At 37.6% G+C, this 27,698-nt stretch overlaps 1 protein-coding gene across 5 annotated transcripts in view; it reads right to left on the bottom strand.

The window, feature by feature from the left end:
* Positions 1-3,333: 3,333 nt before the first annotated feature.
* The window catches only part of ELFN2 (extracellular leucine rich repeat and fibronectin type III domain containing 2), a 207,979-nt gene continuing 183,614 nt past the window's right edge, over positions 3,334-27,698 (bottom strand). For 4 of the 5 annotated variants that reach the window (XM_039360493.1, XM_039360477.1, XM_039360486.1 and 1 more), the window contains one exon: positions 3,334-16,045. In XM_039360493.1, the coding sequence (XP_039216427.1) occupies positions 13,076-15,487 (2,412 nt within the window). In that variant the 5' untranslated portion in view covers positions 15,488-16,045 and the 3' untranslated portion in view covers positions 3,334-13,075. Of the gene's footprint in view, positions 16,046-25,519; positions 26,787-27,698 lie in introns of those variants that run through there. The other variant, XM_039360503.1, reaches the window with a different exon arrangement.

A 27,698-nucleotide genomic window follows, 5' to 3' on the forward strand; every position in this document is an offset into this window, starting at 1 on the left:
TAAATGATGTTGGTCATTTCTTTTTATTTACACGTGTTTAAATTCTTTGGCTTCTGTGTCATGCAATATTTCCTGAAAGGAAAGAATATTCTCTAGGTCTCTGGAGAATCTTGTGTCTCTAAGAACCTGCAGAGGCTACAGAAGGATCATCCTATAAGTTTAAAATGTTTAATAATGCAAAAGGCAAATTTACTCAAAAAGAGAAGGCACAAAGTCTTCTGTTGGAATGTTGCTAACACTGGGACCAAAAATAGATATTTGTATGTCATAGATGGTAATACGTCCACCTAATAACATTTTAAGCCTAGGCTTAGCAAACCTATTTTGGCTTAGTGCAATAGGTATTGGTGTCCCACACAAACTGCAAATATGCATATTTTATATTATGTATGGAACTTATATGGTTTACACAGAATGCATATTTCATTTATTTATAGAACTTATAGTTAATCCTCGACTTACGTCCTCAAGCTCCGCCCACCTGGGAGGTAGGTTCCCCTCATCTTAGTCACATATTTCGATCTCTTGGCAATTAGGTTGCATTTATGGCTGTTTGCAGTTTGACAGTCATTTGACTGCATTTTACAACAGTTTTGTTGAAAACTGGAATTAACTTCTGGTTTTGGGCAACACTACATCCATAGGAAAATATTGGTCTGCTTAATGACTGTGGATTCATTTAATGACTATGGTGATTCATTTAACAACCATGACAAGAAAGATTGTTAAATTTGGTCAGTCATATGACCAACTGTCATGAGTTACAAGTATGATGGGCAGACTCCATTATGGTTGTAACATGAGGACTACCTGCACAATGTTCCTAGGCAGCCCACAGCAAGAGCATGTTTGAGGAGATGTGAGGGTAGTTTTGTTACATTCTCTCATCTGATATTACTAAACTATTATGACCTTTTTGGCAATTTTAGGGTAAATGATTATTCTACTGCTAGGAACATTGTGTTTCCAATAACTGCTTTAAGATACTATCTGTCTCTTCTAATTAAGAGTAAAAACAGCTTTTAAAAGGAAGGTGGATCTGAGGTTTAATGTATCTTTTTCCCCCCTAAGGATATAAAGTAGACAAAGTCTAGCAATATTCTTAAAAATACAAGATTAGCATTTTGCAATAGCATGCTAGATTCCCATTTAAAAACATAAAATAGAAGAAAAAATTTAAATTAAATCATTTTGGGAATGGATTATTAAAGTATTGGGTGAGCAACAAAGGAAGTATTTGCAGGTACATAGGACTCTATGGGTATCAAGTTGGGATCCAGTCACTAAAACAGGTTGGTATTGCAAAAATGATTGACTCAGTTATTAGTGCTCACATTTCTCCCCAAATGGAAATGTGCTAATCACTAGACATTATATTCAAAGAATGGAAACAGATTGTCAAGTCACTCAGGCATCCTTTTTCTTCCTGCTTCTTTCTAAAATACACAAAGCCAGTCATGTAGTGTGGAACAAAAAGACACTTCAGACCTGATGAAATTATTTTCAAAACAGAGGCCTGTTTTACATTGAAACCTGAGAATTGAGGCACCTGAATCAATGCAACACCTACACCAAGGCGCTAAATAAAACTAAGGACACTGTCACTCGTATCATTTTTGAAAGCTTGTGATCATAGGACCTGCCAACTATTCTCCAAAGAAGAAGGTGGGGAAGCTCATGTTGGTATGCTGTCTCTATATTGTATTGGCAAGCAATGTTTATATTATAAACATTTTTTAAAAGGAAGCCTTTGTCTAATGTCAAGGGAGAGTAAACCATAAAAAGTAGAATTTGTTCTGGCAATAATATTCACTGTTGGGAAGGACAGAGCATATTCTATGCACTGAGAGATATTTTATTGCTTTTTCATTCAGTTGAGGTATGTTCCTTAGCAACATATTGTAGATACAAGATGGCGTCTTTTTCAGCTGTATTTCAAACTAAACTCTGTCATTTTGAATGTTAGTATTGGAAGAAATCTTATAGATTATTAATGAAAGAAATCAAGAATGAGAGAACCCCCCAGCAGTTGGCTGTCCAGTCTTTGTTTAAGAAATCTTCATTAAGGATAGCTCAACATTACCCTCATTAATTGCCATATTTCTTCTAATTCAGGAAATATCCCCTAATGTTTAACTGCTATCCAACTTGGTATAATTTATATTTATTTATGAGATTTAATCCTGTCCTGGAGTGTCAGAGAAGTAGGACAGCCTCTTACAAAATGGGAAATAGAAAGGAAACAAATCAGCAAAAATGAGATTAAAGAAATCACAGATTTGCATGTTCTTTGGAAGAATTATTATAATTTCCATGCTACACATCAATCCGTGGCAAAGATTGTGACTGGATAACCAGTGTTATTTGCTATCAAGGTCCTGAAAGATCAGGGGTAACTTAAAAGCTAGTGCTGCTTTCTACCTTTCTAGTATAGTTATTTGCCTTTGATTCCAGCTCTTCAAATAGATGACACCTTACATTTCCTGTGTAAATAAGTCTCATGGACACACTAAGAAAAAATATTATTTTTCTATGTGACAACCTCTCATATTTGAAAAAAATGTTACAATGTGTTGAAGGGATGGGTGATCCTCCAGATGTTCCTGAACCACAACTCACAATTTTTTTACTTTTGTCTGTGCTAGCTGAGGCTGATATTAGTTCAGAATCATATCCTATAATATTTGGACAATGCTGGCTAAACAATGACATCTATTTTTGTGGTAGCAGTCTTTTTGTGGATAGCAAGACTCTATGAATATAGATTCAATACACTTGGTTCTTCTTTGGTCTCCAAATACAAAGTTAATCTTAAGATCTTTTTATCCAAAAAAATCATAGTGCAATATAGGTGTGCTTCAAGTTCATTGGTTTCTATGAGCTTAATTGTAATTCTTTGTGTCTTAGAATTAAAGTATAGTCAAAGTATAGTAAGCATTTTCCTCTCCCATATTGGGAGCCACCCAGAGTTTGTTATAAGATGTGTAGCTATATAACTGTTTTAAATAAAATAAATATAGTGCAATGTAAAGAAGCAAGGTGGCTGACTTCTTTTGAGATTTTTCAACAGAAGAAAAATCTCCGTTTTACCTCATGTTAAACACTTAATCTTGATATGAAGCCATTGTCACTTTTTTTCTCTCCATAGATCTAATTCTTTTAAAGATTGCTATTTTTATATCTTACAATCGTAAATTTTATGCTTTAATTATACTTTCTTTTTGCCAGTCTTTAATCTCTCACAAGTTATTCTACAAAAAAAATGTGATCAGCTACAAATTCTTTTTTTGACAAGATGGAGAACAACAAAAATCAAGCATCCACACTTAATCATTTATCTTTTTTTTTAAATAAGAAATTTATTGCAAATATAGAAATCGATTTTCTCCATACAGGAATCTCCGATTCAAGGGAAAAAAAAGTCGTGCCATTCAGTTTAAAACATGGAGTGGCGAGAAACAAAAAAAATATATTAAATCAAAATTAAACCTAAAATAAAGACAAATTTCAAAAATAAATCCCCATACACAACCAAGGTTCACAGGATTGTAACAGAAGGAGGGAACCCAAGTGGCTGGTGAGGACCCAAACCGGCAGCTGCCTCAAATTGTATATTACATTCAAGGGGAGCAGAAGAGGGACTCAAGAAAGAAACTGGGGGAGGGGTTACCCCCCACTCTTGTACCCCAATTCTGTGCTTGTGGGTGGCAGGGCAAAGCTGAGATTCTACCCCTTTTATAAATGTCTCTTTTCCCACATATTGTGGTGTAATAGACTGCCCCAATGTGTTGTCCTCCAGATGTTTAGGATTCCAACTCCCTGAATTCCCAACAACTGAGAATTTTAAGAATTGCAGTCCAAGTTGGGACCAGGCTCGGAAAGGCTTTATTACAGGATTAGGAGTGTAGGAGACACCTGAAAGCAAGGACATTCATAGGAATTAAAGGTCAAGAATAGAGGAAATAAGGAATGGGAGAAATAAGAATCTATGACAGTGTTTCTCAACCTTGGCAACTTTAAGATGTGTGAACCTCAACTCCCAGAATTCCCCAGCCAACATGCTGGCTGGTGAATTCTGATAAATTAAATCCACACATCTTAAAAGTTGTCAGGGTTGAGAAACACTGATCTAGGGAGGTTCATCCATCCATCCAGATGATGAAACAAGAATGTGTACTTGTATTTGAGGACAAATATCCCATTTGCAGTCTCTTTTCAAGATAAGGTTGATGCTCTGGAGCTTGTGAAGTTAAATCTTCAATGTGAATAAGATACAACAGAGAGATGCTGAGTTTTTTCCCAGTTTGCAATAGGAAGGACTGTCCATGAAAATACTTCAAGATAATTAACATCTGTTTCATGGAGTAAAACATCACAAAGTACCTAAAAGCAAAGATTTTAAGAGCATAGTGGGGGGTGAAATTTTCCTCAAACTCTGGAAATATCCCCCCACAAAAAAAGGAAAAAATAAAATTCAGTACAAAATACTTCACAGTGAAATTCATTAAAGAACAACTTCCCAATGTTGTAGTTCATACACTGTGACTCTAGGGAGGCTGTTGTCCCTGACCCTTGAAGGATTGCACTTCTATTTATGTGCAGCGTCATGGCTGTTGAACAATGGATTGTGGCCTCCATATAAACATGGGACTTTCCACATGGAAAGATGAGCTTACTGTTCACTAACTTTGCTACTCCTTTGCATGTTAGGCCAAGGAAACTGGAGCAGATATAACTGTTCTTGATTTTCTTTCTTCTGTGGCTGCATTCTTCTCAAGTAGCTTTGGCTGAATTAGTGATGCTTAATTCAGGGAAAGTTCCTCTTGCCATATTGTCTGAATAATGTACTGCATCATGTTATGCTTTTTCCATCTAACATATATAAGCTTATATTTAAGGGGAGTTCCCACAATTGGTCACAATGTTTCAAGAACCCTCCAAATTGCTCTTGCCCAGACTCATACCTGCTTCTTCATCCAGACTTCTATTTCAGCAATTTAGCACACTATCTGTGCTGATATTCCAGTGGAGCTCTCATTAAAATATTTATTTTCACTGCTAACTTGAAATCTAATCTGATTATTTTGTTTCAGATATATTTTCTCTCCCACTTTCAATATTTTTATTCTTACCCCACCATAAGCTATTCTTTCTTTTTTCTTAGAATTGGTAAAAACCACTATCACTGAACTTTTGGTCTGTCTCAGGCTAAAACAAAGCCAGTGAAGATTCCCTGGTTTCTTATGCCTATTTAACTAATCTCTGCAGTCACCAAATAATCACCCCATAATTCCCCATTATTCCAAACATGTCTCTGCATTTGCTTGACTCACCTTTCAATAGTACCAAGAGCAACAATGCATTGCAAGGAGGGTTACTGTTTCCATTATTCAGTGGTGGAATTCAAATATGTGAACAACTGGTTCTCTGTGTGGATGCCGCTTCTGGAAGTCCAATCTGGGCCTGGGCAACAAAAAATTAGCTACCAGTTCTGCCAGACTGGTGTGAACCGGCTGAATCCCACCACTGCCTCTATTGCCTTAACATGTGGATTAATAAGATATTCAGATGCAAAGTCTCTTTTCTCTCCTCTTGTCATCCACCACACATGAAAGTAAGCAGTGGTAAAGATTAAGTCAGAGGGTGGACAGGTGGTTTAGGGAAAGCCTTTAAGGACAGCATGGGCTGATGGGCATTTATTTGAATTCTTAAGATTAGCTTGGGGAAATGATGCAAAAGGTACCATTTTTATATATATAGGATGTTAGAATTTCTGTGTATCTAAGGCAATCATGGAAGAGCTTGAATTAGTCAGTTAAGCTGATTTTGAGGTTCTTTGCAGTACTGCTCTCATGACATTAATTTTTTATTTATTTAATTTTGTTATAATTCTTCAGGATCAAAATCAAATCATCACCATTTCTGCTTTATTTTCCTAAGATGTTTTTTCTATATTTTCCAGTCAGAAATAGACAGGAATTTATTCTGGCTTCTCAAGGACTAAACTTTATTTAAATCCAGCTTTCTCTATTCGTTTAATAGAGTACTACTTTGTGCTCACAAATTCAGGCAAAACTGTTTAAATTCTGCTCTGTATTTGTTATTTGGCCCAGTAGTATAGAAAGTAGAGTAAAAAATGGTGAAATAGAGGGAAAGAGAGAAGTGATCCTTGGGGGGGGGGCTGTGGATACAAATACATACTTTAGGCTAGACTACAGCAGATTCTAAGACATTTTCAATAGAAGGGAATATATGTAGCTCAAGATTGAACATCTATGTAACTAGATGAGGCAGCTGATATTTTTCTTTTTAGGGACACTTGAAAATCCTCAAACTGTGCAGTCCTTGGTGTTGTCTAAGCTCGGCTCTTTTTTTTGCAGATGTTTCATCTTTCAACTAGGTAACATCATCACTAGGTTCTAAGAACTACCAAGGAAAAAAACCACATTGCCACCAATACTGGAAATCAAAGCTACTGTAGATACAAAGGGAACAAACTCCACCCTCTCACACAATGATAATGTTACATAGTTGGGTTATGAAATGCCTGCAAGCAAACACTAAGCACAAAAAGTACCAAGGAGTCCACGGACATTTTCATAATAAAAGGATTCCAGTCCACCAGTCAGTTGTATACTGGATGGTAACTCTGCCATAATTTTAGAAAAATATACACAAATTTTGTTTTGTATCATTGTACCACTTTTTATATCTGAAGCCAATCTTAATAAATTCTGGGTTCATGACAGGGACTCAACATTATGTGGCTAAACAGCTGATGCCCACATCATGTTATATGAAAGTTTTATTCTAGTGAAAGCAGTGGGATTAACCAGGAATTGAACAGTGAAGAATGTGAGGCAGTTTCACCTCTAGTTTTACTCCTCTTATTGGTTAAAAACATTTCTCTTTACCTATATTTAGTCCAGTTTCCAAAACCAGTTTCTATGTTTCTTAGCCTTTGCTTCTTTTCTCTTCCTATTGTGTTCTTTACCCCAACCAATCTCCTTCTCTCCCTCCATGTTCTCTCTTTTTGTGGAGGCCCCTTTCCCATGACCTCCTATCTGCTCCAGGCTGTTGTCTTTGAGAACTTCCAGTAAAGATTTTAGCTACTCAGCATTGCAAGCACATCAGTGCTGCTTCAGCCAGCATTTCTTTACATAAATTTTCAATTGTTATTCATGAATATTTCACACCCATCTCAGGAAGAATTATCTGGCAAATAAAGCTGGGAGAGCACTGCAGTATTTACAAGAGTTAGGATCTAGTGTCTTCCAATTGGATCAAAACTTCAGCAGTGTACTTTTTGCAGGACAAGGTTCAGTATGGAAAGACCACTTCTTTGTTGTTCCCTTATTCTTCTCCAAATTGATCACAGGAAGACAGACTGCATCCAGAATCTGTTCCGTGAAAACACACTTTGATGCTTCTGTTCCAGTGAAGTAAGAGGTCCTAGCAAAGGGAGCAGAATCCAACTCTGGCTTTCCCTCTTTTTTCATCAGGATAAACAAAATGTCTATTGCTCCATAACAGTTAACATTATGGACAATGAAAGCAAGTTGGAAGCCCTCCAGAAGAAATATCAAGTTTCTTCTCCAGTTTCCTCTAGGAGAAATTCTCTCCTCAGAGATGTTTTGGGACTTGTAAGGAAGAACTATACTAGTGGGAAACTAAATGAGGTGTTAATTTAGTGCATATCTCCACTATAAAGAGCTATCAAGGTCATGTACACTATAGTATTATCAATCTACTGTGTCCAAGGGGAGACTTTCATGTAAACAAATTGCTTCAAATTCCCAAGGTGCCTTTAAAAAGCCTTTTCATTTCCAAGATATCCTTAAAACGTGAGTTTTTAATCTATTCCTGAACAACAAATCTGCCTCTGCATCAGAAGAGCCAACTAGTGAACTAATGTTTGGTCTTGCTATAATAAGCATTTCTAAAGGTTTATGAGAGTTAATTGTTACAGGATGAGCATGAATTAATGGATTGGGCCAAACCTCTGAAAATTAACCAAGCTGAAACCAACTCAGAGAGTTTTGCAAAGCAGTGTACCCGCAGGTGAATTAGACTGGGAGGTGCTATTTTTGTTGTTGTTGTTGTTGTGGCACCAGGTTTGGGTTCTCTTTGGAGTCCATTCCCTCCCAAAGTTTTCAAATCACAATGGTGGTCAGGGAAATATGGGGAAGTTAGGAGTGAGGTAAAAGGAAAGAGCAAAGGAGCATGATTAGGTTTAGTCTTGACAAACCAGCAGATACACAAAAGATGTTTTTGCTCAGAAAAATACAATTAAATCATCATGCAGATATAATGCTTAGATCTTCTCTTTTCCAACTGTGGGTATACTTTGTAATTATTCCAAGTCTGAAAATAGTGGCAGGAAAGTGGTAGATACAAAAGCAAAGGGAAAATATTATTTCCCTATTATCTCCCCTTTCTACTCCTATCCCCTGCTGAAATAGTCCCAACTTGTGCAAACTTTATCAACAGACTAAGGCTTTCATTGTAGGGCATAAAAAGGGCATGGATCACTTATGGCCTATAAATGTCCATCGTCTGGAAGATACTGGGCTATGGTCCCAATACCATTTTTTTCTGAATCTTGAATTCTACTCCTTTTCAGAGGGGTATCAGCAAAGCTGAAATCAGTGACAAAGAAATCCCAATCTCTTATAAATATTATTATACCACATTAGGGATTATAGGATGACAGACAGAGGCTGGAGTGAAGCAGTATAAATGGAAAAGAGGGTTGTTTGCACCATTAATCCACCATCACCATTCTTTACCCTGATTCCGAGTCAAAAGGCAAATTATCTTACTGCCTAAGGATTGCAAAAACCTATCTGGGATGGTATTTATATGCCTTTTAATAGAGGAAATGAAAGAAATTTTGGTTGTTCAGTTTCTACAGTAGAAGCTGACATTCATGGAAAAAAAAACCCAGGAAGTTTCTCATCCCACTCAAATATAAAAAGCAACCTGCATTCTAAGATAGATTTGGACCATCCTATGGCACCGAGATGACCCAGGATTCATATTCTAACTCTACATGAGTCAGTGTTCCTCAGCAACCCAGAAAATCCATCACACATCCTTTGCCACAGCTGAAATATTCTAAAAATGTCCTTCTGAACAACCCTACTTCCACTTCTCTATCTCCCATTCCCTAGTGTTTTTGGGGAGTCATAAACTGTGCTTGTTCCTGCTCTTATGTCTATCTAGGATCAGGCAAGCATGGAAGAAATACACAGCAACAGGGAAGATATCCCACTTACTTTAGGATGGGACCATATGATGTCCTACAGCCCTAGTGTGCTTGCCCACAGCCAGCATACTGAAAAGAATCCCCTAGTCTGTGATCAATGTGTGACAAAACAGCACACAATACAGGAACATGCTGGCATGCAAAAAGGCTGTGAAAAATGTCAATTTCTTAATAAATGCACCAAGACCAGGACGGATGTTAGTATCCTTCAAAATGCTGAATTTTCAAAGAATTCTAATATATTCTTTTTGTTTAGGATTCATCAAGTTACTCTCACAGCCCATTTTTTTTATTATTATTTCCCCTCAAAGTATTAATGTGTGGGATCCCAGATAGACCTCAAAAAACATATTCCAGACATTTATCCAGTGGTGGGATTCAAATATGTGAACAACCGGTTCTCTGTGTGGATGCCACTTCTGGAAGTCCATTCTGGGCCTGGGCAACAAAAAATTAGCTACCAGTTCTGCTGAAGTGGTACAAACTGGCTGAATCCCACCATATCCGATATAAGCCTCAGCTACTAGGATTTGGGTTTTTTTGAATCCACCAATATTATTTACTTTCACTTCACAAAATGTGTTTCTCAGGGTCCTTCATTGGATTCCTCAGAAAATAAATATCTGAATTTCCAACCCAAGAATTCCTTTCTGGGATCATAGTCCTCACTTGGTTTCATTATAAATGAATCCCTGAGATTTAATATAAACTAACAAAAGACTGACATTTCCATTTGTGAACTAAGTTTTCTGTCTTCACTGTTTTGGTAAAGAGAAAGATTTTCTCCTATGGTTGCTGAAGCACAGTGTCTATCAGAAGTGAAGCTAGGATGAAGGAAAGATATCTGCCCATGACCTCCCAGGAATAATGGCTGCCCAACTTTTTGACTGTTTTCAGGAAATAATTTTCCCAAGAAAGGATGTGGTACTCTTTCCCATGCACACTACACTGTTGGCTTCTTGGTTTACTTCTCCATGTCACCCAGCATCACATATTATTCCTAATACTGTCTTTCTGCAGGGAACAATTGGGGAGAGGAAATCTTGCAAGATGAAGAAAGGCTAGTTCTGGCTGCAAGGCACCCATCCATCCTCAGTTTGAGTGTGTAATTCAGGGAAGCATATTTATTTTCTTGCAATGAAAAGGAAGTGAATCAGTTTGGTGTTTTGAATCTAGAATTTCCCTGGCTCTTCTCAGAGGGCAATATTACCAACATAAATATTTTGAGAAGAGTTTTCTCCTATGAAAGTCCTTGCCCAATGGAGTTAATCTTTGAAAACAAATAGCTAATGTATTCCGTGGCTGTGGCAGCTTGTGCTTTGTTGGTGTGTTCTGAGATAGGCCAGCACCAGGGGAGAAAGATAATCTACTAGTGATGCATTTTTGCTGCACCCATGAATTCTTGTTGCAAGGCAGAGGGGTGAGCAGTGGAGAAAAGATATGCCATATCCGTTGTCATGGTAAAGTTTATCAAATCAGAGATAAAAGGCTGTAGAAACATTTAGAAACATGGAGCCTCTTTTCCCTTCATACAAGAAAACAGATTTTCTCTAGCCTATTAGATCACTTTGATACCATAGAAGTCAATGGGATAAGTTAGCCATGATTTAAGTCCCCATGAATTCATTGGGAGCCAAGTGCACCTTATCAAAACTGGATTTTACTCCAATCTCTTCTTAGTAAAATACTTAATAATTTCAATCTTTATAGTAAAACAGGGTAACACAGAATGGTTCTCTCCATATACGAACATGAATGTGTTGGAATGTATGTATACATCCAGGCACATTTACTTATCTGTGCCAACTCCTTAACTATGATGACTGAAGTTCTCATGAGAACAACTGAATAACTCAACTCATCCCTTCATCACTGGATCTGAATCATTTTCTGCTGTATATCTTCCCCAAAATATAAGGAAATATAGTGGTCAGAACACGAATACAGCAGCTGCAAAAAAAACCCCAACCAAGTAATGGAGAAAAGATGATGTCAGCAAGACGGTAGGAAAATATGTGAACTTGGTCTGCTAACCAATGCTATCAACTAGTACCTATGCCTTCCTCCCATCCATATGCCATTTGTATGCTTTCTTGGCAAGTCTGTTAGTCCACTATGCATTACCTTGTCTAGCTTAACCACAGAATGTTTTCTTGAAGAATTCCACTCTTCCCGGCCCCAAGGCAATCCTTCATTTTTCTGTTGCAAGATCACCCTAAGATGTATTCTCCCAACCTCTGCAGCATTCTATTGTTTTCAATCTTATTATCATATAGGTCCAATTCTGGCACTGAGGTGTAATGTTTTCCTCATGGAATGTCATGGATCACAGCCAGTTATTTTCAGTGAAACAGCCAAGATGAACTCAGCTCTGTAAGGGAGCACAGTATGTCCTGGGAAGGAGTTGTGTGCTATTCCCCAAGTCCATATGCTGAGGTTTGTTTGGAGTTAGAACTCCTTGAGATTTTAGAGGGATTGCAGCTACTGCTCTCCTCTCAAGCTCTTATTTTGGCATCCCCTCTTGATCAGGGCCAGACTGAACAATTCACTTTTCTTGGAAGACAACTGAAATTCTACTAAAATGTGGGGATACTCCTTGAGAACTAATATTCTCTCCCTTCTTGACAAACAATGAAGGGTATAAAAAATACAGAGACTCTGTAATATATCTGCTTCATCTCATAATTCTTTCCCTAATAAAGGAAAACATATATCCTGCATCAGCCTACAGTAATTGACAATCCTGAGCATGTGAGGATAGGCAAAGAAAGCTTTAGATGTTGTTCTTGCTTTTGCATGCACAAATCTCAACAAAGATTGATGGAATAGGGAGCACAGAAGATCCTGAACGAAACCTTAATGTGTGTCACATCTTTGACTTGACTTTGGGATCTTTTAAATGTTGTCATAAGTGCACAAGGATCAGTGACTTGAATCCCAATATAGTCATGCCTCAAATATATCCATTTGGTCTGCTCCTTCATGACTAAGTCTGGATTCAATCTATTCCATGATCAACGCAGCCGAGGTAATATTTCAGTGGCCTATCCACATTGAGAGCATATAGACCTTTCCCATAGGTCAAGCATGCCTACTCACAGGAGAGGGCTGAATGCACATTTGCTACACAAATGCCCCCCAGACACAAAATTAGGTGACTGAAATGCTACTCCAGCTTTATGTGAACATCTCACAGAAAATTATCTCCCATGCACTAGAACTGCTGGCCCATGGGTTGGACGCGTCACATGGAAGCCGTGCCCATCCTATAGCCAACAATGACAAAACTGTGCCGATATGTTCTGCGACGTCACATGATGTTGCGAGTTTGACTTGTCTGCACTAGAGCATCATTTGAAAAATCCTGGCAAGCACAGGAAAGAAAGGAAAGGATATAGAAGCAGAGTGATCACTCTCCCCCTCACGTTTGTCAGGGAATGAGTAAAATCACTTCCTTTTGTGGAACAAAATAAAAGTAACCAAAAAATGATGGTTAGTGTCTTAGTCTATGCCTGGTAAGCATCCCTTACCTCCTGCCTCTGCTACCTACAAGTCCAGTCATCCCCCTTCTCTTCACCATAGAATAAAAGGAAAAGTCTCCTCCCCACCATCTGAAGGAGTAACAATGGTCCCTGTAACACAATAGAGACACTTCATTTCACTTGGGTTTTTTTTCCCTGTGGGTTTTTTTTTTTTGTAAACTTTAACAAATGGTTTGTTTCTTTTGTCAGATTTTTTTTCCACAGTGAGGTGGGGGAGGGCATTAATTTGTTGTACGGTCGATTTATCTTCCTTTTAATGAGGGAGTCACAACTTTTGTTGAGCAGATACACCTTTCCAATAATCCAAGATATCATGCAGATCTTCATCCTTGGCAAACTGGACTTTCTTTCTCAGAGCATGACCAGCTGCCATGTAGACCTCCTCTCGGTGGTGCTTCTTGTAAGGTCGGAAACGCTCCCAGATCTTATGGGTGCTCTCAGAAGAATACTCTGGACTGGAGGAATAGCCTGAGAAGTAGTGTCTAGGTGAGAGCTGAGAATATGTAGAGTCCCGCTTGGAACGGGAGAGTGGCTTAAGAAAGGACACCCGTTGGCTTAAAGTGTCACCACTCTCTTCATAGTAGAGGGCTGGAAAGGAATGCCGGTGTTCACTGCAATGGTAAGGTTTCACTTCCAAGTGGTGTATGGCACCTGGGGACACAAGGGGAAGATGATCCAAAGGACTGTTGAGTGGACTTCCTTTCTCGATGTACTTGGAATCTGCTTTGCTCAAAGGAGGATGATCAGGTACATCAAGACTGAAAACCTTAGCACTTTTGATGGAGCCACTGGATGAGACACTGCAGGTTTTTCTTGTCACAGCAGCATCTGCACTAAGCTGGCGCTGCAGGGGATGGTGGGAACTCTCCTTATATGGTGGAGAGAGAAAACTTGGTCGCTCCAACCCAGCAGAAGAACTGGTTGGTATGGACTGGCATTCAAAAGCCATGTCAGAATCAACACCACCCCCTCCTCCCAAAAAGGAAGCGGAGTCCAGCTTCAGGGCATCAATACAATTGTTGATTATCTGATTCACTTTGTCTACTTCCTTGGCAATTGTTGAGATTTCAGCTGCTGAACCTTGGCCATTATCCAGTTCATGCAGATCATCATCCCTCTGTGACCTGTCCAGCCCATCCCCACCACTGGTCCTAACCTCAATGTAATTGCCTTTTGTGGTGACCTTGGGAGTCTCCATGCCAGTTTCCATAGATTTGGATGAAGGTATCTTCTCTCCAATCATAGATGGAAGAGAAGACATCCGTGAGACAGGGATGACTGGTGGTTCTCCCAATTTCTGTGAGGAATGTACAATTGAACTAGTATCAATATCTGAACCATAGCGCATCTCTAAAATAGTTTTCTTGACATTGAGAGATTTTTGTTTTTCCTCTTGCATCCTACGCTTCCTCAAGCAATAATAAACAATGCCAAGGATAATAACCATACCAAAAAGGCAGCCCAATATGGTCATGATATAGTGGGTAGTGGTGGATGTACTGGGTATTGGCTCTTCCCTCCCTTTACTCCTTGTGGCAAAGGAGAGGCAAGTATGGTTATAACGTTTGGAGTTGCGGATTGAAGCAACACAGAATGTATAATCTGTGTGAGCCTTCAAGTGGGTGAGAGTGACTGATTCCTTCTTCTTTTTTAGAGTCATTACATCAGATATATAGCTGTTATTGTACTGAACCAGAACATACATCTTGCTAAAAGGGAATGGAATGGTCACCACTAAAGCAGCTGAGTTGATGGATACCTGCTGGAGCTTTATGCTGGGGTTAGAGGAAGAATCAGTGGTGGAAGACTCTGGAGGTTCAACAGAGAGGAAGTCCCCTGGGCTAATGCCTGAGTTTTCAGCATTGTCGTCTGGATCCCTTTGAGGATCTGTTATGAATTGTGTAGGTCTGATCCTGGAGATGGGTGGAAAAGTTCCATCCCCACACATTGACTTGAAAATGGTGATGGCATTGCGGCTATGGTGTGGCCGAGGCATCAGAAGCGGATAACCAGCAAACTCTCGGGGAGTCTCACACTGCAGGCGATCATAGTTTTTTGTGACATTGTTGAAAGCTACCAACCACATGAGGAAACCATAGAGGTTGCAGTCACAGTTGAAGGGATTCCCAGCTAGCTCACATACCATTAGGTTGTTCAAGCTGGTGAAGGTGCTTCCATCTAGCCGACTGAGACGATTGGAAGATAAGTCAATACTGATGAGGCTAGGGCATTCCATGAAAGCACTGGGAGTAACCACCTCAATCAGATTGTGCTGCACAAAAAGGAACTGAAGCCGGCCCATGCCACGCAGCATGCCCTCAGTCAGATTGGTGAGCTTATTGTAGCCCAGCTGCAGCACCTGTAAATTTGTTTGGCCCATGAAAGCTCCATCCTCAATGTAGGAAATCTCATTTTTTGTTAGATTCAGATCTGTCAAATTACCAAAGCGGTTTAGAGAGGAGTAGAGCACCACCTTAAGTTTGTTCTCATTCAGCCGCAGGTCATGCACAGTGCTGTTGATATGCTGGGGAATAGTTTCATAGGGTGGTTGATTCTGACTACAGATAGCAAGCCAAACATAGCCTTTGTCTCCTTCAATCAGCCAACAGTCACAGTGGACTATCCCAGGAGCAAAAATAAAGAGCAGGGTGGCCACCCAGAATCCCAGACGGAGCATGGTGGGCTACAGTGCCCCCTATAGGCAAAAAGGAGCAAACTCAGTCAAAATTAAGAGAAAAAATTAAAACAGCAACAAATGCCCTTGAAGTTTAACAATTGAAGGGCATAAACACCCCAGTTCTGTTTGATGTCACTATCATCTTATGTGCCTGGTTTCATAGAGAGATGTCTATGAAATGGAATTGGCTCTTGAGGTCAATCAGGTTGAATGCTGAACTCCAAGAGGAAAAATATACTTGTGTGTGAGTATATTCTCAAAACCAAACAAAAGCCAAATAATCAACAACAAATCTTCTTTGTCTGATTCCTCTATTCCCTCCTTTCAAAAACAGCATGATGTGATTACATGTTCAAGGCAGGGCTGCCCTGGTGTCAGGAACATTACTGGCTGGATGCAGCGGCTTCCTTCACTTTCTCTCACAGTCCTTCTTCAAAGTGCTTCAGAACTTCACATCAAATGTTAAAAACAAAGTAAGAAAGTAGGGAGGGAGGGAAAGGGAGGGAGAGGGGAAGAAAAAGGGAGAAGGAAAGAGATAAATCCATTTGTTGCTGAAATCTGGAAAGGAAACACACAAAAAATAAGGGTTATCAATTAAAGGGAAAGCTTCAAAATATCAAAAAGGCATCTAGATTTCTTAGTCCTAGGATAGGGAGAAGCTGAGTGGAAAGCAGTGAAGGCAGAAAAGGGGGTGAATGGAATTAATATTGTCTACTATGTTGATGAGCTTTAGCAAAAGGAATCTTGGTAATATAACTGTGTGTACCACTGATAGCAAGGAGGTTCTCAGTTTCATGGTATAATAGAGAGGCAGTTCAGAGAGAACATTGACTATGGAAATATGTGGGGGGGAAAAGGATTTACAGTTATATTTTGAGTGCTTGATTTGCCAACTTCCTTTGACAAGGATTTGCAGCAATATCTCAGCTGCCTCATCTTTCAGTTGTGTACTTGTGCACACACACTCACAAACACACAACATATATAAACCAGGCGTCTATCTAAATATTTTCTTCTTTGATGCACATAGATAAACAATTCATTTGTTGTATAACTGCTCTTATTCTAAAAATAATTCTCTCACTTTAACAGATACTGGGGTGTGCATGTGTGTGGGGGGGGGGAGATGCTTCTGGTTAGTGTACAGTAGACTATAGAGAAGCAGGACCTTAATTGGTAGAGAGGAACATATAGCTGTGATGGTCACAGCAGGACTGAAGGCACACTGAGGCTCAGAGTATATGTGTTAACACAGACAATTAGTTATCCTTTAGGCTAACTTTCCCCTTCAAAGGAAAGACTAACACTGTCATTAATGAGTGAATGTTTTATCCATGCAAACTACAGAAGTGTTTCCGCACTCATTAGCTTCAGGGTATGTGTACTTTCATACTTTTATGTACTTTCATACTTTAGTGATAACCAACCAACAGCAGTGTAGAATGTTGATTCTAAATTTGATATATGGAAGGCCTGAATATTTATTTTAATCAAACAAACAGACAAGAGTCTACAAGATGCAGAAATAAATTGGAAATTACATAGATTAGAAGTGGTCATCCATGACATTTGCAAGATATAGGTGTAGATGGGAAGGATGTCCACCAATTGGGACATAGGGGCTTACCATGGAAAATGGTGAATTGTAAAGAGGATCATAAGTTATATAAGAATTTGTTTTTAATGGAAAAACTGAAGCTCCTAAAACATGTTTTTTTTGCACAAAAAAAATCTACTTTTATTTTTCCTTTACATTTCTTGATTTCAATTGCCCTGTTTTATGAAGTTATGGAGAAAACTCTTTGGCTATCATAACAAATTTCTGAGTCAGAGTTCCTTGTTGTGATATTAGTTATTCCCATAAGCTAACCAGAAAACTCAGTATACCTACATCCATTTCTGGTATAAGCACAGCATGGTAAGAGTTGGGAGAGAAATGCATGATTTGAGCAGGATTCATTCATAGCTTTTGCTGCTTTGCTATTCTGTGTTTTTCATATCACAGAATTTAACATAACATTTACCAATTGGTGAAGAACTTTGATTTTTCTTTCCATCAGGATGGAGCACATACATGCCATGATATTTTGTCTATAACTTCATACCAGGCCTATAACAAAAATGCTATCAACACAAAAACTATTCTCGACCAAACTTTTTTTGGGGGGGGGGGGAGAAGGTGTTTTCTCTATTTTTTTTAATTTGTAGTATTTTTTTAAAAAAAATCAGCTGTCGTGCCTTTAAAATTCAATTCTCATAGTTCTGACAGATGAAACTCTGCTAACATTGGATGTTCTTGCTTTGACATCAATATTCCTTGAATTTTAATTTGTTGAATGCTCTATTATAGATACAGGTAAATTCTTGACTTACAACCACAATTGAGTTCAAAATTTATGTTATGAGATATTTGTTAAGTGAGTTTTGCCCCATTTTATGATCTTCCTTGCCACAGTTAACTGAATTACTGTAGTTGTTAAGTTAATAACATAGTTAATAAGTAAATCTGGTTCTGCATTGATTTTGCTTGTCAGAAGGTCATAAAAGGTGATTATATGACCCCGAAACACTGCAATTGTCATAAATATGAGTCAGTTGACAAGCATATGAATTTTGATCACATGACTATGGGGAGGCTGCAATAGTCAAGTGTGACAAATGGTCACAAGTCACTTTTTTAAAGTGCTGCTGTAACTTCAAATGATCACTAGATGAACTGTTGTTAAGTCGAAGACTATCTGTACTTCTTCAAATACCTTTATGAGCTTTCAGAAAATTTCCTTTTTCTCTGTTTCTCCCAGATCAAGATCCAATGCTGTTCTACCCTGTTCCAGCCTGGCCTTTTAACTGGTTCAAATCAAAACTTTCAGCAACCCTGCTCTTTCCTCACATTTTTTTAATCTCCTCATCAAGTTCCTGTAGCTGTGGTTGAATTCTCATTCCGTACTTTTTGACCTCCCAAAAGAGGCTGAATTGTCATTAGACTTACTTCCCAGTAAAAAGACACACACACAAATACAGACCTACAAAGCTGTTTTTTTAAAATTGTAATCTTATTTTCAAATTGGATTAGACAACTAAGGAGCATATTCTTTTCATTATAGACAGTGCATGTGTGGTATTACCCACTGTCTCAACAGAAGCATTCTGCCTGCATGACAGGGAAGATAAATGCCCCTTTTAAGAAGGTGTATTCTTCAACTGTTTTCTAAGTATTTGCATTTATGAAAATAAATTTTGGAAAATATTCTACTTAGAATCACCTTTTAATTAGTTAGAATCACCTTTTAAAATCAATTCATTGATTTAATAACTCAGACATGGTATTTTTTAATCCTCATAAGATCTAGGAAATTTGGATCAGACTTACAGAGTGCCTTAAAATGCATGAGGTTGTGATCATAACAGAGGGGAGATAAATGGAAGATAAATTGGTGAACAGTAATGTCTTATGAATGTGAATAAATGAACAATGTTTACAAAAAAGAGAGATGAAAAGTTTTTTTTATCGATATGGGACGTCTCTAACTTGTTTATAAACATCAGGTGTTAGAGGTGATCAGCTAGGTGGCCAAGTTTGCTGAAGAAATTAAAACATTCAATGTAATAAAGAGGATTTGTGCCATCAGTGGGGTAAACAGGCATGGCAAATATGGAATAATGTACACGGGATCTCTCTCTCTCTCTCTCTCTCTCTCTCTGTGTGTGTGTGTGTGTGTGTGTGTGTGTGTGTGTGTGTGTATGTACATACATGTGGACGCATGATTCCTTATGACTGCCTGAACAAGTTCCTGCAGTTTTGTGGACAAGATTTCAGAAGGGGTTTTCCACTGCCTGCTTCTTAGGATGCAGAGTGATGGACTGGCCCAAGTTCATCCAGGTTCACCAAGATGGAACTAGAATTCATGATCTCCCAGTTTCTAGCTTTCTTCCTTAATCATTGTACTAAACTGATGGTGGCTCTCTTCCTCATTCTCTTTCTGGTCTCAATTGGTCATTACTAAAAAAAGGAAAGAAATCTTGGAATTGTGGATTGTATAATGCAAATATCAACTCAGTATGTAAGTTACAAGAAAAAAAAACAAATTTAGTGCTAGATGTCATTAGGAAGAAAATTTAAAATGTAAGAGTAATGTTCTTATATGAATTTAACATAATTGTATTTAGAATACTGTACACAATTCTGGATACCATTCCTTAAGAAGGATATTGTTTAGTTGGAAATAAGTGCAAAAAAAACCCATTGAAAATATTTAAGGAGCTACCAAAGATTTCATGGTAGAACTAGTCTACCATGAATATGTGCAAAAGATTTGGATGGAAAATGAGATCAGAGAGATGTTTATTTCCTTCTCTCTCATAGTGTTAGAACTATGGATCAACCACTGAAATTACAAGTACAGAGATTCAGAACTAATAAAAATAAATACACATTTACTATACAGTGTATTTTTAAACCATGGAATTCATTGCTACCAAAGATCTGGTTGGCCAACTATTTAAATTAAATGGTGGGTGAAGCTATCAAAGGCTTGATGAGAGTATAATACTTTCATTATACAGCACAGGTATACTGGCTTACGGTCTGGGAATGGATAACAGAAATGACTAGGCGAAGCATCCAATATAAACCTGAGACGTTATTATTAGGAATATTGGGAAAAAACATAAATAAAGGTGATACATATCTAATTGTACACGTGATAACGGCAGCAAGGATTCTGTTTGCTCAAAAGTGGAAAACAATGGAAGCACCGAATGGGGAAGCACTAATAAGGAAAATTATGTATTGTGCAGAACTAGACAAGATAACTAAAGAACTAAAAAATCAGGAAGAATTTTATTGAATCTGGAATAAATTCTATAAATGGAGGGAAAAAAGAATGGAGTCAACAGAAGAGATATAAGTAGAGGTAGATGCTAGGAATGTACAGCTGTATATAGATATATCATATATATTTAAATGTATAGTATGGACTGACAAGACGGAGATGTATGTCAAAGACGATGTACCATGTTCAATGTTTTTAATTTCTTCTTTTTTCTTCTGTATTCAATAAAAAAATTAAAAAATAATAATAATACTTTCATGTTCATACGCACCAAACTACTTGCTAGGAACAACTGGAAGAGTGCCATCACTCTCATCCCTTGTTTATGAGCTTTTTGATGCTTCTGGTTGTCACTGTGTGACTCAGAATGTTGACCTTGATTTGTCTTTGTGTTGATCCAGCTGATTTTTTCTGCTATTCTTATTTAACTACTTATTCTAAGGTCTTTTTTCTTAGAAAGTCATGAGGGTTTATGAATCTAAACAAATATGTACCTTCCAGATAAGGACTAATGGTGGGTTAGGCATTACCTATGAACAACTCCACAAGCAGGGAGTAGGAGCCAGTTTCTACGGTAACTGATGAAAATGTCTTCAGAGGTAAGAACGTTGAGATTGCCTCTTGAACTCTAGAAGGGCTCCTTGCAAGAAGATCATGGGAACTGAGGTTTTTGTGGTCAGTTGTGAGCTGAACAGATTGGGAACAGAGGGATTTAAAACATGTCTTTAATTGCTGTGGACTTAATGGACATTTGACCAGCAAAAGCCTCATTTCTTAAACATCTTTGGACTTAATTACTTTATTCCAAATGGTAGCGAAGATCAGAGATTGAATACCTTCTTTTTGAAATGAAAAATAGGGGGAAAATGCTATTTAAATCCTTTTAATTTAAAAGCAAAAGGTTTAACAAGATTGTGATCCAAGAAAGTTTTAAATGGATTATGGGGACAGTGATTTTTTTTAAAAAAAAAACAACAGTTTTTTTCTGACAAAATGCCTTTAAAAATAGCAAAATTAATTAGACTAACAGACCGGACCTTTGCAGGAATGCTGATTATTTATTTTTAAGATTGTTTATTTTTAAGAACGCTGATTGTTTATTTTTAATTAGTGGATTTTACAAAACAAAAATATAATGATAATATGAGATAAACTATGAGACCACAACTATGGAGAGTTAATTGGGACTAAAGTGCTAAAAATAGAATGAAGTAAAATAGAAAAAAAAACAAAAAACCAGAAGCCTACTTCTTACCAAAGTAATCAACATACTTCCATTTTCTCACAATGGCCACTACAAGAAAAGCTGATAAATTAGGAGAAGGACACAGGGTTTTACTAGAACAACTACAAATGAGAGTATTTCACCAGATTTATTGCAAAAATGTTTGAAGAGTTTGCAAAAAGATGACTGAAGTGGTGAAAAAGAAATGGAAGGAGGATCTACAGGAATAAAAAAGAGGTGAAAGAAGTTAATTATCTGTAGGACAACTAGTTGGAGATTTAAAGCAAATTACTGACAAAGTGGAAATTTTGAAAAGTAAGATAGAAGTTAAAGACAGAGAGATGGAGGAAGATTTGAATAATTTAATATTACTGGAACTGGGAAAAAAGTTTTCTTAAGTTTTAAAGCAATTCTGTACAATAAGAAGAAGATATCAGAGAAAATATTGTAAAGTCTCTAATTTTATGGATTTGAAGGAGGATGACACTGACACAGAGATTGATAAGGTATATAGAATTAGTACACATTTTTCAAAATTAAGAAATTGTCCAAGCACTTTGTCAGGAAGAAGACAAACATAAAGCAATTATAACACTAGATTGATAATTGATAATACATATGCAATTGTATTTAAGGAAATTTCAAATGGAATACTACACAGAATATTTTTTTCTGACAGACAAAATTAAACAGAAGAAAATTACATTTAGGTGGTATAAATTGAAAGGGATGATTTTTACTTTTAAACAATAGAGATTTAGATTGAAAAATTAAAAAAAATAATGTTAAAGAATATATTTGGTTATAATAAACAGTTGGACGAATGGGAAAATATGTGGTTAGAAGAGTTGACATTTACATTGTGTTATGATGCATTGTTGGTATGTGACACCAGAAAAATTATGTAGAATGTATAAAGATACTTCAAATGTATATTGGAAATGTAAACAATACAAAGGGACATTTTATCATGCTTTATGGCTATTCAAAAACTTACAATGGATTCAAAAATAGTTTCATTCAGAGGATTTTAAAGATCAACATTCAAAACTTTTCTTTTTAAACTAATGGACAAAGAATTAGAAAAAAAAAGTCATGGAAAATTATTTCAATATATGATTACTGCGGCAAAATTGTTACATGCACAGAGATGGAAAGATTCAACACTGCCCATATTAGCATAGGAGCAATGATTGGTGAAACTGACAGATCTTGCCAAGATGGATGATTTATCTTCTTTGATTAGAAAAAAAAAACACTACCTAAATTAATTGATGGAAATATCTTGTCGACTTTTTGCTTAAAAATAAAAAAAAATACTTGTGATTTATGACTTTGATGACTAGACTGGACAGATTATAAAAGGAAGAGTATTATGATGAATTTTAGAGAGAAAGGTTAAAATATAATTGTACTTATATAATTGTACCTATAACTGCTGTGAAAAATATCAGAAGCCATTCCATTACAGAAACAGCATTGGTCATGTTTTTGGATTTCTTCTGGCATGGACGAGATGGGAGTAGTTCATCCATCCTTGCCCTACTTGACCTCTTGGTGGCTTTTGATACCATCAACCATGGTATTCTTCTGGATCGGTTCAGAGGATAGGGTGGGTGGGTGGCATGATTCTGTGTTGGTTTGTTTCTTTCCTTTGGGAATTATAGCAATAGCATTTACACTTATATACTGCTTCATAATGCTTGATAACCTCTTTAAGCAATTTACAGCAGGGGTCCCCAACTCCTGGTCTGTGGATCGGTATTGGGCCACAACATGCCAGCAACTGGTCCACATAAACAAGGAAAGCCCCATCCACAGGATGCAGGCAGCACACAAAACCCCTCCGGTCCATAGAAAAACCTCTCTCCATGTAACCAATCCCTGGTGCCCAAAAGGTTGGGGACCTCTGGTTTACAGAGTCAACATACTGCCCCCCCCATAATCTGAGTCCTCATTTTACTGACCTTGGAAAGATGGAAAGTTGAGTCAACCTTGAGTTGGTCAGAATCGAACTGCTGGCAGTTGGCAGAATTAGCCTGCAATACTGCATTCTAACCACTGTGCCACCATGGCTCTTATTCTAATTGAGGATGATTGGGGAGGAGAAGTGCATAGAGTTCTGTGCTCTCTCCTCTCCTTTTTAACATCTACATGAGGCCACTAAGTGAGCTGATCCAATGCCATGTGGTGAAGTTTCATCACTATGCTCTTTTGAGGTATCAACAGTATGCTGATGATACCCATTTATATATCTCTGGCCCTGGTAAATTAAGTAGTGCTCTCTGGTGTCTGGATGCTGTGAGGATCTGGATGGGGAACAACAAGCTTCAGTTGAACTCTGGCAAATTGAATGGCTCTGGATTTTGGGACTATGGCATCTTTGGTGTTGAATGGGGCTGCACTGTCCCAGACAGATGCAATCTGAGGGTCCTTCTAGACTTATGGCTGTGCCCAATCTGAGGGCCCTCTTAAACTTATGGCTCCTGTTCCATGAGAAGGATAGAATTATATGGATTTCTCATTTACAATTATCAGAAAGACTCAAAATGAACAAAATATGTATGCTAAGACAGAATTGAAAGTATAATTATGCACTGAAGATGAACATATAATTGGTAAAAAGTACATATTTTTGTGAAATATGAAATAGAAGAAGCACAGGTTAAAGAATGTATGATAAAGTGGACTAAGAATGTTGGTTATAATATACAGATAGACAAATATGGAACTACATGATTAAAAAGGTTGAAATTGATATGTTATGATCTGAAAGAGAATGTTTATAAAATGATGCATTGTTGATGCCAGAGAAAGTATCTAGAATAAATACAGGTGCTTCAAATGTATGTTGAAAATGTGAACAACATGAAGGAACATTTTTATCATGCTTAAAAAAGCTAAAAAAAATATTGTCTAAAAAACTGACAATATAGATCAGGGGTGTAAAACTCAATTTTAATGAGGGCCGCATCAGCACTGCGTTTGCCCTTGGGGGGCTGGGTGGGTGCAGCCTACTGGGTGGGCATGGATGGAGTAGGTGTGGCCTACTGGGTAGGCATGGCCAACTCTACATCATTAACGTCAAGGGTGACGGTGGGGCCTGGGCAGGAGTAGAACAGATCTGAGGATCTCTGGCAGACCAGAGCAGTGCCCATCAAGCCGGATATGTGAAGTAGGCAAGGGCCATTTGCTGGCCACTTCCAGGCAATGGTGCATTGCTTCATTCCTCACAATGGGTGACACCTCCCCAGCATGCACCCAGGGGGTGGGGCCGACGCGGCAGGGGCTGGTTCCTCGCTGTTTCCAGATGGCCTTGTGGAGCTAAGACTGAATGCATTTCAGCATAGATGGCCACCACAAAATTGTACATTGGCTCCTGGCCAGCCTGGGCCAGGGCCAAGGCAGCAGAGGCCGTTCCCTCACTGTTTCCAGCATGGCTTTGCGGGCCACATGAAACCACTTTGCGGGCCACGTCAGACCCCCGGGCCTTGTGTTCGACATGTCTGATATAGATTATTTTAAAAAAGAGTATTATAATGTAACTTTAGAGCAGGGGTTCCCAATCAGGGGTGCTTGCACCCCCTGGGGATACAATACAATATTCCAGGGGGTGCGAAAATTTGGGTTTTCAAAATGTATATGCATAATTCATTGCCGTTATTTCAAACTTTTGTAAGGGGTGCGAGAATATATCAGAAGTGTTCTAGGGGTGCGGGGTATAGAAAAGGCCAGGAACCACTGCATTAGAGAGGGAGGTTAAAATATAATTGCACTTATAACAGGAATATCAGAAACCACTTCTTTGTATCTTTTTTCTTTCTTTTTCTCATGTTGTTTCTTGTTTTCTTAAACTTTTTGCTTTCATTCTAGGTCTATTTGCTTTCTTTTCTTTTTTATCCTTATATTAGTTTTTAATCTCCTCTTTTAAAAATTTCAATAAAAATCATATAAAAATGATATGGGGGCATTTACCACAAATTTGTTTCTGGAATAACTCCATTCTTAACTGCTTCCCCTGGGTTTCCATGGACATCTCTACTGCTGCTAATTGTTAGAGATAAAAAAAAATGTATTGCATCATCAACATTGTGTGAGCAGCAGAATCCACAAAGTAAGGAGGCCCAAGGGCACAATCAAGTTACTCTCTAAAGTGTTTATAGTAGGCCTGTGTATTTGATTGAGTAAACAGAGTCACATGATTCAGGGTAATGATACAGTGCTGGCAGATTTTCTAAGGAACCGTTTGAATGATGCCTAGAGGGAATGTCATTTAAAATATTCCAGAGAGACTGCAAAAATGAAATGAATATAAACAGAAAAGGGAAAATATTGTTTCAATCAAGTAAATGCATAACACAATGTGAATAATGCTGGTTTTCCCTTGTTCATACCACACTGTGAAATATTGCTGTAATTTGTAAAATGTATATGCAACATATTAATACAGAGATGTACATCCCATTTATGAGCAAATGCCCTCAAAGAAGCTTGCCTAACGTATTTTATTTAAAATCGGTTAATGTTCTTAATTTAAAAAGAAAAGATAGATCAAAATACAAAATTTAGGAACAAGGAGAAGGTGTAATGAACAGGCTGGAAAAGAATGAGATTTAGAATACTGCTTAACTAGAGCTCGTCTAGTATAAATGAAGTCCTGATTTTTGCTGATTATTGGAATATATTGCTAATCTAAATTAGGGGAAATTTTAAGAATAAAATGAAGGTATTTATTAATAGCAACCTTATTACATTTACTGGAATTCCTTTGCCTTCATTTATTTCATAGAGGCTTGTCCTAAATTTCCCATAAACAAACAAATCCTAGCATAATTGTTCAAAGGGTAAAAATAGGACAAAGAAAAAAGTGTTGAAAAAGAAGAATGCAAACCTTTCAGGAATTTGACTTAATCTGTGAGAGAGATCTGAGCTGATCTGGGTTGGTAAAATTTCTAGGGCAGCTGGATTAAAGGATCACAGATCAAGCTGGAGAAAGAGGCAATTGAATATTCAATAACCAGGAACAGAGTTGAGAGGATGTAGAGGAGGAGGGAGCAAGAGAAAACTGCAACTGCTAAGGCAAAAATTACAGCATTCTTTCACTTGCAATGGAAATGGAGATGCATAGAATGCATATTTTAATTGAGAAGCAGATATTCAAAATGGAAATAATTACTTTCGTTTCAATGGGTGTGTATTACAATTTAACCTCATGGGAAAGATTACGACTAGATGTCCTGTGTCCTTTATTAACCTGCCCTCCAGTGCTTGCTATTGATAGGCAACTGGGGAACATTAAACTGGATCGGGATGGGACAATCTTTCAGACAAAAGTGTAGAGAAGATCCATCATAGCTGATGGTTGTCTGCAAAATGGTCTAAAGTCATGTCTGATTGATGCTGAAGGATATGGAAGAACTGGACCCAAACAGTAATTATTAGGCAGATACAGAATAACTGCAAGAAACAATAAATATGTTAAACAACTAATTCCAGAGTTCTAAGAATAATCATCACATTTAAAAACCATATTGGCTTCCTCTCTCAAGTAACATTCTTTTTCTTTTTCATTTGGTTTTTGGTTTCTTTTTTCCCTCCTTTCTTTGTCTATTATACTTGCAGCTGTTTTATATGAACCTTTGATTCATCGTGTACTTTGTCCAGCTTATAACCTTTCAGGCTGATCAACATTACAGAAAATAAAAAACTCTGGCAGTCTGGCTTCCCTCTCATTAAAAATATTCATTTTAGCTCCATATTTTTTTTTTTTTGCATTAAAGACTACCTTTGTGTTTAAACTTTATGCAATTTCCCCCCTTACAGTTTTCTTCTCAGTACATATTTCATAGTATACCTTGACAATACCTTTCACATCACAGTTAAGAGTTAGCCAAATTTCTCAGAGCTATCCTATAGCTTAGAAACACACTTGTCTGTGTTTTGAGATATATGTTGGAAAGATTCCTGAATACTTTAAAGATGTACTGTATGTAATAGCTTATTTTTTGTTCTTTTTAAGATACACTTTTCCTGTAATTAGATAGGGGAAAAGATAATTTTATTCCCACTAGAGCAGCAATAATTTCCATGCCCCAAATTGCATATTAAATTATATTCCATATCTAGCATTCTTGCACAAAGCAATTTGGGTTAA

Source organism: Crotalus tigris, unplaced genomic scaffold (genome assembly GCF_016545835.1).
Source record: "Crotalus tigris isolate CLP2741 ecotype Arizona unplaced genomic scaffold, ASM1654583v1 scf7180000017577.548942, whole genome shotgun sequence".
In the NCBI taxonomy this organism is placed as follows: domain Eukaryota; kingdom Metazoa; phylum Chordata; class Lepidosauria; order Squamata; family Viperidae; genus Crotalus; species Crotalus tigris.